The 9956-nt window shown below is 51.4% G+C and overlaps 1 protein-coding gene across 3 annotated transcripts in view; it reads left to right on the plus strand.

The window, feature by feature from the left end:
* The window catches only part of LOC118312348 (slit homolog 1 protein-like), a 41825-nt gene extending 34501 nt beyond the window's left edge, over positions 1 to 7324 (plus strand). For 2 of the 3 annotated variants that reach the window (XM_047333705.1, XM_047333707.1), the window contains 13 exons: positions 784 to 908; positions 1175 to 1269; positions 1642 to 1781; positions 1931 to 2024; positions 2397 to 2534; positions 2800 to 3037; positions 3141 to 3271; positions 3644 to 3798; positions 3899 to 4113; positions 4244 to 4368; positions 4508 to 4716; positions 4813 to 5067; positions 5338 to 7324. In XM_047333705.1, coding sequence (XP_047189661.1) covers positions 784 to 908; positions 1175 to 1269; positions 1642 to 1781; positions 1931 to 2024; positions 2397 to 2534; positions 2800 to 3037; positions 3141 to 3271; positions 3644 to 3798; positions 3899 to 4113; positions 4244 to 4368; positions 4508 to 4716; positions 4813 to 5067; positions 5338 to 5456 — 2039 coding nt within the window. In that variant the 3' untranslated portion in view covers positions 5457 to 7324. The remainder of the gene's footprint in view (positions 1 to 783; positions 909 to 1174; positions 1270 to 1641; positions 1782 to 1930; positions 2025 to 2396; positions 2535 to 2799; positions 3038 to 3140; positions 3272 to 3643; positions 3799 to 3898; positions 4114 to 4243; positions 4369 to 4507; positions 4717 to 4812; positions 5068 to 5337) is intronic. The other variant, XM_047333706.1, reaches the window with a different exon arrangement.
* The last annotated feature ends 2632 nt before the right edge of the window (positions 7325 to 9956 follow it).

Here is a 9956-nt window from a genome sequence, read left to right on the forward strand (position 1 = left end):
AAAACCTCAAGTATCTTGATTTTTTAAAAAGATAAAAAAGATGAGCGTGTAATCATGAAGTCATGTTTGATACAGAGCCAGATTGTGATTTCAATAATACAGACAAGCTGCTCTTTTCACAAGACTCCATCACTTTCACTAGATTTCCAATTGAGTTTTAAAAAGTCTTCTCCTCTACTTTTAAAAACACTAGATGTTTCTGCTTCAGAATGAATCTTGGATCCACTCAGTTGCCCCGTGTCGTCCCGGCTCCGCGGCTCATTCCCAGGTCGCAGCTCCGACACACTTTTGACAAATCTTCGCGATGATGGATCACATGTATAATATCCTTTCCATTTTTAAAACCTCTCATTACTCATCATTTCCATAAAAAGCTTTTCACGCATGCGTCATGTCTTCTGACTTAAATTTGAGTCATCTGCGTTTCACCATCTTGTTCTTTACGTCATCTGTATCTACATTTGACTTTTCTTGTCTTGTTTCCTTTCTTTTTTCTCTCTGGCACTTCATTACGGAACGTTTATTGTTATCAATATTATTTCTAATAAGCTCTGACTTACGCAGCCAAGTCAGCCAGGCTTTAATCTGCGTTCAGCTCATTGTGCGACATTCAGCTGTGCGATGATACTTCACCATCAGTGACTGTAACTTCATCACGACCTGTGTTGTGCATCATCACAGGTGCTGATGGTGGTGTTTCTTTCTTACACATCAACACACTGTTGCACTGTAAAGTTCATGGTGTGTGTGTGTGTGTGTGTGTGTGTGTGTGTTTTATATCAGGTCCTGTGGAGGCGTCTGTGAAGGCCAAATGTAGTCCGTGTGTGTCGTCCCCCTGCCTGAACCAGGGCGTCTGCCAAGTCCACGACACGCTGCCGTACACCTGCACCTGCAAGGCTGGATTCACGGTACTGATCGTCTGTGTGTGTGTGTGTGTGTGTGTGTGTTGTCTGTTTTCGTCGGCACCTCGTATCAACAGTATCACACAATAATCCATTTACACCCCCGGAGCTGAACGTTTAAAAACCGCTGATCCAATATTTTGTTTGCGTGCCGTCAGGGATTATTTTCAGCCGCATCTGTCTCTGAAAAAAATCCCATCAAATTACACTGTTGATCTGCTCTGCATTCATTGCGTATGCGTGTGTGTGCGTGCGTGTGTGTGATATTCCAGGGTAAACACTGTGAGACACCGATCGACGCGTGTTTCAGTAATCCCTGCACCAACGGAGGAACCTGCCTGAGCGACGAGCAGACCAGAGGCTTCAGGTAACGACTGCGTTGAACCCGCCTGCAGTGAACACATGCAAAACAGCTGGGTTGCTGTTGCGTCTGCAGGGAGTTTCAATTATTCTTTTATTTCCCTGACCCTTCTTTTTTTGGCTCATGGCTGAATGTTGTAATTTCTTGTGGTTGGATCTTGGCCATGCGAGGAGAGCAGCTGTTATACATTTTATATATTTTAGCATCATACATGTAGCATACATATGTACGGTACATATAATACTTGAATGCTAACATATACAGTACATAGTAAATCATTTTTTTTACAGGTATGTGTGAATTCAGCGACTTGTATCTGGTATCTTCTCATCGTTCTTGTTAGCCTGAATGTTATATTTAGTTGTGTCCGTCCTCCAGCTGTGCGTGTGCATTCGGTTTCCACGGGACTTTCTGCGACGTGAACGTGGACGACTGTCAGGACCACGGGTGCGAGAACGGCGCCACCTGTGTGGACGGCGTCGGGAACTACACCTGCTTGTGTTCTCCGAATTACACAGGTATGAAACCGCGGGCGTCGCCCGCCCCCCCCCCCCCCCCCCCCCCCCCCGGGATCATCTCCCCTCGACTCTCGTTATTCATGTTTTAGGAAAATAACACAGCGGATCCCTTTTACGTACAAACTGTTTGTCATCATCCGTCTCTTCAGGTCTGTTTTGTGAAGAAGAGGAGGGGCCGTGTTCTCCAGGTAGAAACCCCTGTCAGCATCAGTCTACCTGCGTCAGCACTCCGACGGGCCCCAGGTGACCACACACACACACACACACACACTTGAACTTCCTATGTCCTAGCCCCTCACACTAACCGTCACAGCTACATGCCTAACCCCTAACTGACTCCCTGACTGGCCAAAATGTCCCCACTTTGTAAGGTCTAACGGTCAAACTGGTCCTCACAAATATAGAAGTACAAGTGCACACTCACACACACACTCACATCTCCTCTCTGCCTGGCTCAGCAAAGTTTCAGATCCCACATGAGATTAGAGGAAAACACAGACTCACACAGATACGTTTACACCAAGGTGAATTGTGCTGACATCAGTGTTGACTTTCCGAAATGCCTGCATCGTGTGTCATGTAGCATGTGTGTGTGCGTGTGTGTGTGTGTTCCAGGTGTGTGTGTATCCCAGGCTGGGTGGGGCCGGACTGCGGCATAGATTATGACGAGTGTGTGGATCACCGCTGTCAGAACGGAGCTCAGTGCGTCGACCATCTGGACGGTTACAGCTGCGTCTGTGCACAGGGATACAGGTACTGGGAATACTGAGTGTGCAACTTGGAAAACTGACAATTGGTAGTGTAGTTTTTAGTGTCATGCTAACGGGTAGAGGAGTCGTGTGTTAAATACATGATCCACAGTAACAATATGATTGTTTTATATTTTAATTAATACACATTCATAAACCTTCTAGAACAACATGACCATGAGCCCAATACAGTCCTGTACAGTAATAATGCATCATGTAATCAGATGTGAGGCTTCTCTCTCTGATCTCTGCTCCGATGTCACCATCAGTGGACCGCTCTGCGAGGTGGCCCTCGTCGCCGCTCCCCCGTCGCCCTGCCAGCTGGCTCGGTGTCAGAACGGCGCCGCCTGCGCGGAGAAGACGGGCGGCGGCGCAGCGTGTCAGTGTCTGCCGGGCTTCGAGGGTCCGCGCTGCGAAAAGCTGGTGAGCGTCAACTTCGTCGACAGAGATTCGTACGTTGAGCTGCAGGACGTCAAGAACTGGCCCCAGGCCAACATCACGCTGCAGGTGAGGACCCGCATCGTCATCATCCTGTCTTGTGACGGGCACAGGGAATGTCCAACATTAAATATTGTGTGTGTGTGTGTGTGTGTGTGTGTGTGTGTTTCAGGTGTCAACAGCAGAGGACAACGGGATCCTGCTGTACAACGGAGACGACGAGCCAATCGCTGTGGAGCTCCACCAGGGTCACGTCAGGGTCACCTACGATCCCGGGAACCAGCCTGCCACCGCTATTTACAGGTACACACACACACACACACACACACACACAAGCACAGGCTGCTGGAGGACACTTTACAGCCGAGGTGTCGGGTGTTTACATTTTTCGACGGTTCTCACTGTTAAGGAGGCAGCGGCTCAGCTTTCAGGCTTTCTGCTACTTCGCTGTTCACACAGTGAAGTAGTAGGATTTAGAGAAGGATTTTGAGAAGAAAGAATTAGTCAAAACAAAGCCATTCAATGCCCGCTTACATTACTGGATGATAGAGTTCAAAAAAGAAAAAGAAAGTATCAGCAGAGCATCACACACCTTCCGGCTCCTTCTCCGTCCTGCCACACGTCGTGTGTCTAATAAAACACGTGTGTGTGTGTGTGTGTGTGTGTGTTGCTCAGCACGGAGACAGTGAATGACGGGAGCTTCCACACGGTGGAGCTGGTGACCTTTAACCGGATGGTGAACCTGTCCGTGGACGGGGGCGAGCCCACGACTCTGGACAGTCAGGGCCGGAGCCAGCTGGCGACGGGGGAGGCCCCCCTGTACGTGGGAGGTAAGAGGAGTGACACACACCTGAGCTTCACCTGAACAGGAAGGGTTTTTTAAAGATTTGTCTCACGCGGGCGATCCGTCCTTTGTCCCCGTGTGTGCAGGAATGCCGGAGGAGGTGATGCCCGGCTCCCTGGGCCGTCTCTCCTCGCAGACCCTCAACGCGTCCAGTTTCCACGGCTGCATCCGGAATCTCTACATCAACCACGAGCTGCAGGATTTCACCCGCAGCCACATGAAGCCCGGCGTGGTGCCGGGCTGCCAGGCCTGCCGCAAGCTCTACTGCCTGCACGGCATCTGCCAACCCGACGCCGCGCAGGTTAGGGACGGACAGGTGGACGCCCGACGTCCGCTCGCTTACGTACAGCGCTCTATTAGCAACCCCCTGCTAGTGCTGATGTTGTATACTTGTTTAAAGTGAGGTAGTGAACGTGTCCCCTCTCTATCAGGGCCCTCAGTGTCACTGTCAGCTGGGTTGGACAGGACAACACTGCGACCAGCCAATAGCAGGAGGCCTCAGTGCAGTGGACGCTGTCACCACGGCAACCGGCGTCAGCCCGTGTCAAGGCAGCAAGTGAGCGCGCTTCTGTTCTGGGATTTAAAGACGCTCGAGATGTTGCACTCGCGAAATGTCATCACAGTAACGTGGAGTCAAACGACTCAATGTGACATTTACAAATCTGCGTCTCTGAGTTTTGTTTGTTTTGGTCCAGGTGCGTGAATGGCGCGTGCGTGGCGCTGGACGCGCAGACGTACCGCTGCGAGTGCGCGGAGGGGTACCGCGGTGCGCTGTGCAACCTGCAGGGGGAGCCGGCGGCGGCGTGCCAGGGTCTGCAGTGTCTGCACGGCCAGTGTGAGCAGACGGAGGAAGGGGAGAGCTGCGTCTGCGAGCGGGGATACACGGGAGCCGGCTGCGACATCGGTGAGCGAGGACGAGTCGGAGGTCGAGGCGGAGATCGTGTGACGCGATCAGATTCCTGATTGGCTCCTTAATGCTCATGTGTGTTCCCGCCCTCAGAGTCTCCGTGTCGAGGCGAGCAGGTGAGAGATTACCACCGGCTGCAGCGCGGCGCCGTCCTCTGCCAGACGTCCAAGACCTTCTCCTGGGTGGAGTGTCGCGGCCGCTGCCAGGCGGGAGCTGGGCCGCCGGGCGGCGGCGCCCCCTGCTGCGCCCCCCTGAGGGTGCGACGGCGGCGGCTCGCCTTCGAGTGCGACGACGGCACCTCGTTTGCGCAGGACGTGGAGAAGCCCGTGGAGTGCGGCTGCAAGGAGTGTGTGTAGTGCTGCGGATGTGTCACACACACACACACACTGTAGGGATCCTCATCACTGATAAACGGACGCTTCCCGTGTTTGTTTCGCGTGTGTGTGTGTGTGTTCTGTAATGAGACGGTTCTTTTCCCTCTCGAGACATGAAATCAACCAGTCAACCTCATCCTCATCGTCCTCTTCTTCACCCGCTGCGAGGGGAAACCTAACCACCACCACCACCACCACCACCACCTAACCCCCGGCTCATTGTTTAATCCTGTGTGTTGAACAGCCTCCGTCTGCCTTCACCTGTGTGTGCTTCTGCTCGGCGGCGACTCGTCGCAGGAAAACAAAGGTACTAATCTGAGCGAGTCGAAAAGGTTCCACCGTTACATTTTGACATATTTTTAAAAAGACGGAGCTCGTCGTCCGTCAGACTTCACCTGCAGGTGTTTCTGAACTATTAACTCCAACAGGCTCATTTCGCCGGTGACAGTTTGTTCTCCACGTCGAGGCTGAAGCAGTTTGAGCAGCGACAGGTTACGTTCAGGTGCAGCAGCAGCTGACCTCGCAGTGATCGGAGTCAACGCCGGCTGACAGCGGGCGAGAGGCCAGAGGTCAGAGGTCACCGCCCTGCACACGTCCCAAATAACCAGGAAGGTGAAATCCTCAGTCCGTCATCAGCCTTGTTTCATGAAATGAGCAGAAACGCAGCAGCCCGTGTCTTGCGGACACAAAATGAACGGTATTTCTAACGTACGGCACCGACAGTCGACGACCTCATCACAGAGGAAACACTGTAGGAATAATCAATAAGCTAAACTGGAAACTTCAAACACAAATATGAATCCGGGCTCAACGTCTTGTTAATGAGGATGGTTTTATTCTGTTTTCCTAATATTTACAAAGGAAACCATTTCCTGGTGACGGCAGCGTTAAAATTGATGAATCAAATGTAGTGGTTTAAAGTTATCTGAAAGCATATATATATGTATTATATGAAAGTTGTGACAAAAACACTTCAATTGAAATTGGAACGGATTGAAAATTATTCAGTTTTTGCACAGATTTTTGCAGTGTTTTGCAAATTAAAGAAAGTTTTCTCTGTCCTTAACTTTTTTATTCAATTAATTCAAAATATTCCTCAAATGTAACGTAACGGAAATAATTGTAAATTCTCGGCTGTTGCCGCTGAGTCTACGTTTAAAGGGAAGATTCTCATTTTCATAACATTTTTACGAGACCGGACTGGAACAAGAAATCATCTTAATTAGATTCATCCTTAATAAGCTGCTAACTTAATAAACCTACTTTCTGTACCAGACAGACTCAGTGTGGACGAGCACGCGAACAAAGATGGAGTCCGTTAATGTCTGCGCGTCAGCGCCACCTGCTGTTTGTTCACAGAGTCGCTTAACAAACACTACATTTGATTATATGCGTAAATTAAAGAATGCCGTCTTGTTCCACTTCCTCTGTGGTTACGTGGACACAGCCCAAAGGTCAAAGGTGACAGAGTTCACGGGCGGCAGCGGAGGGGGTCGTGACACATCACCAGACGAGGGGTGTGTCTGTGTGTGTGTGTGTGTGTGTGTGTGTGTGAGGGGACGTGTGTGTGTGAGTGTGTGTCATTGTCAGACTCCTCGAACAACACGACGGCGCTCCGCGATAATGAGCTTCATTATCCCACGACAGCGCTTTTGTTGTTGCTGCTCCGATCAAACGCTTCCCTCTCCCGACCGCCAGTGAACGCATCGCGGAAAACGTCGCTTTTATATATATGAAGGAGAAGACATGTAATTTATATGGATGTGGAACTAAAAATAAAACCTGTGTAATGAGTTTTAACATGTTTTTTATTTGTTTTGAGTAATTTTTCTTTTCATGAATCTGAATTGAACTAATGTAGCTTTTATTAATAATAATGTTATTATTACAACTATAACTGCAATACGTCTATACACACACACAGTAGCAGCCTAACAGATTGTAATATATTATAATGCATTTGATTTTGTCATAGTATTTTTATATATGTTGAAGATGATGTCGTCTCTGTCGACTGTAGATAAATCTCTTGTTTTCAGTTTCCCCCGAAAAGAAAGAAAGAAAAAAAAGTTTCCAAACCGACGGCGCATCGTTCGCGGGGATTTTTTTTTACAGAAAATAAATAAATGAAATAGTGATTCGGGTTTTCGTGTTGTTTCACCGGAGCGGAGACGACGAGAAAGACGCTTCTTGTTCCTATTTATTTAAAATAAAGAGCTGTTTCTCCCTCATCGTCTTTCTTTCTCTTCAACCTCGAAACCGGCTCTGGTTTCATCTTGTTGTTGTTGCTCCTCTGACCTTCGACCTCATTGTGTCACGGCTGTCGAGTGTCGGCGCTGAGTCGACGGGCGACGGCAGCACAGGAGTGTGTGTGTGTGTGTGTGTGTGTGTGTGTGTGTGTGTGTGTGTGTGTGTGTGTGTGTGTGTGTGTGTGTGTGTGTGTGTGTGTGTGTGTGTGTGTGTGTGTGTGTGTGTGTGTGTGTGAGAGAGAGAGAGAGAGAGAGAGAGAGAGTTACTGGAGTGATGGAGGAGGATGTGAGGGTTTTTTAGGAGATGGTGAGATCAGGAAAAGATGGAGGACAAAGTGAGGAAGGATGGAAGAGGAGAGGAGAGGAGAGGGAGAGGGACGTCCCACTGGGGGAGAGAGGGGGGCAGCACTCAGAGACTGAAGCCGTTTAATGAAACAGTGATTTATTCGTCCCCTCGTGACCATAAAACATAATATATACCCCCATCGGCTTCGACCATCCCTCCTCCCCCAACACACACACACACACACACACACACACCCTCACACCCTCTGCACCCCACCTCCACCTCTGCAACCCATCCTGCCACCCCCCCTCAACCTTTCTTCACCGCCATCTTTACTCCTCTCCCCCTCTCCTCCTCCTCCTCCTCCTCTCCCCCTCTCTTCCTCCTCTCCTCCTCCTCTCCCCCTCTCCTCCTCTCCTCCTCTCCTCCTCTCCTCCTCCTCTCCCCCTCTCTTCCTCCTCTCCTCCTCCTCTCCCCCTCTCCTCCTCTCCTCCTCTCCTCCTCCTCTCCCCCTCTCTTCCTCCTCCTCCTCTCTTCCTCCTCCACTCTTCCTCCTCCTCCTCCTCTCCCCCTCTCCTCCTCTCCTCCTCCTCCTCTCCTCCTCCTCCTCTCCTCCTCCTCCTCCTCCTCTCCTCCTCCTCCTCCTCTCCCCCTCCCCTCCTCCTCCTCTCCTCCTCCTCCTCCTCTCCCCCTCCCCCTCCCCTCCTCCTCCTCTCCCCCTCTCCTCCTCCTCCTCCTCCTCCTCCTCTCCTCTCCTCCTCCTCTCCCCCTCCTCTCCTCCTCTCTTCCTCCTCCTCCTCTCCCCCTCTCCTCCTCCTCCTCCTCCTCTCTTCCTCCTCTCCCCCTCCTCTCCTCCTCTCTTCCTCCTCCTCCTCTCCCCCTCTCCCCCTCTCCTCCCCCTCTCCTCCTCTCCTCCTCCTCCTCTCCTCCTCCTCCTCCTCTCCCCCTCCCCTCCTCCTCCTCTCCTCCTCCTCCTCCTCTCCCCCTCCCCTCCTCCTCCTCTCCCCCTCTCCTCCTCCTCCTCCTCCTCCTCCTCCTCTCCCCCTCTCCTCCTCTCCTCCTCCTCCTCTCCTCCTCCTCCTCCTCTCCCCCTCCCCTCCTCCTCCTCTCCTCCTCCTCCTCCTCTCCCCCTCCCCTCCTCCTCCTCTCCCCCTCTCCTCCTCCTCCTCCTCCTCCTCTCCTCTCCTCCTCCTCCTCCTCTCCCCCTCTCTTCCTCCTCCTCCTCTCCCCCTCTCCTCCTCCTCCTCCTCCTCCTCCTCCTCTCCTCTCCTCCTCCTCCTCCTCTCCCCCTCTCTTCCTCCTCCTCCTCTCCCCCTCTCCTCCTCCTCCTCCTCCTCCTCCTCCTCCTCCTCCTCTCCCCCTCTCTTCCTCCTCCTCCTCTCCCCCTCTCCTCTTCCTCCTCCTCCTCTCCTCCTCCTCCTCCTCTCCCCCTCTCCTCCTCCTCCTCTCGTTCTGTCTCTCTCTGTCTTTAAAGGAGGATAAAATCGCGGCGGCAGCACCTTCCCAACCCCCCAATTCCAATAAAGGCTCCATGTCTTCTCACAGCGACAATCTGCTGCACACAAAGGAGCAAAACAGAAAACATAAAGAAAGAAAGACATACTGACACACGCAGCTACGACGAAGACGACAGGCCGATTGATCTCGTACAGAATGAACTGAGGTGGATAAATACAATGTAATAAGTGGTGGACGATGAAAAACCAGTGACGGTTTTATTCTGAAGGCGAAGAATTTGTGTGTGTGTGTGTGTGTGAGAGAGAGAGAGAGAGTTACTGGAGTGATGGAGGAGGATTGGAGGGTTTTTTAGGAGATGGTGAGATCTTGTCTCCTTGACTCCTCCTCTTGTCTCCTTGACTCTTCCTCTTGTCTCCTTGACTCCTCGTCTTGTCTCCTTGACTCTTCCTCTTGTCTCCTTGACTCCTCGTCTTGTCTCCTTGACTCTTCCTCTTGTCTCCTTTCTCCTCCTCTTGTCTCCTTGTCTCCTCCTCTTGTCTCCTTGTCTCCTCCTCTTGTCTCCTCCTCTTGACTCCTCCTCTTGTCTCCTTGTCTCCTCCTCTTGTCTCCTTCTCTTGACTCCTCCTCTTGTCTCCTTGTCTCCTCCTCTTGTCTCCTTGACTCCTCCTCTTGACTCCTCCTCTTGACTCCTCCTCTTGTCTCCTCCTCTTGACTCCTCCTCTTGTCTCCTTGACTCCTCCTCTTGTCTCCTTGTCTCCTCCTCTTGTCTCCTTGTCTCCTCCTCTTGTCTCCTCCTCTTGTCTCCTTGTCTCCTCTTCCTCATCCTTCCCTCCTCTTCTCTCTCTCACTCTTGTTCATGCTTATCTTCCT

This window comes from Scophthalmus maximus, chromosome 8 (assembly GCF_022379125.1).
Source record: "Scophthalmus maximus strain ysfricsl-2021 chromosome 8, ASM2237912v1, whole genome shotgun sequence".
Taxonomy (NCBI): domain Eukaryota; kingdom Metazoa; phylum Chordata; class Actinopteri; order Pleuronectiformes; family Scophthalmidae; genus Scophthalmus; species Scophthalmus maximus.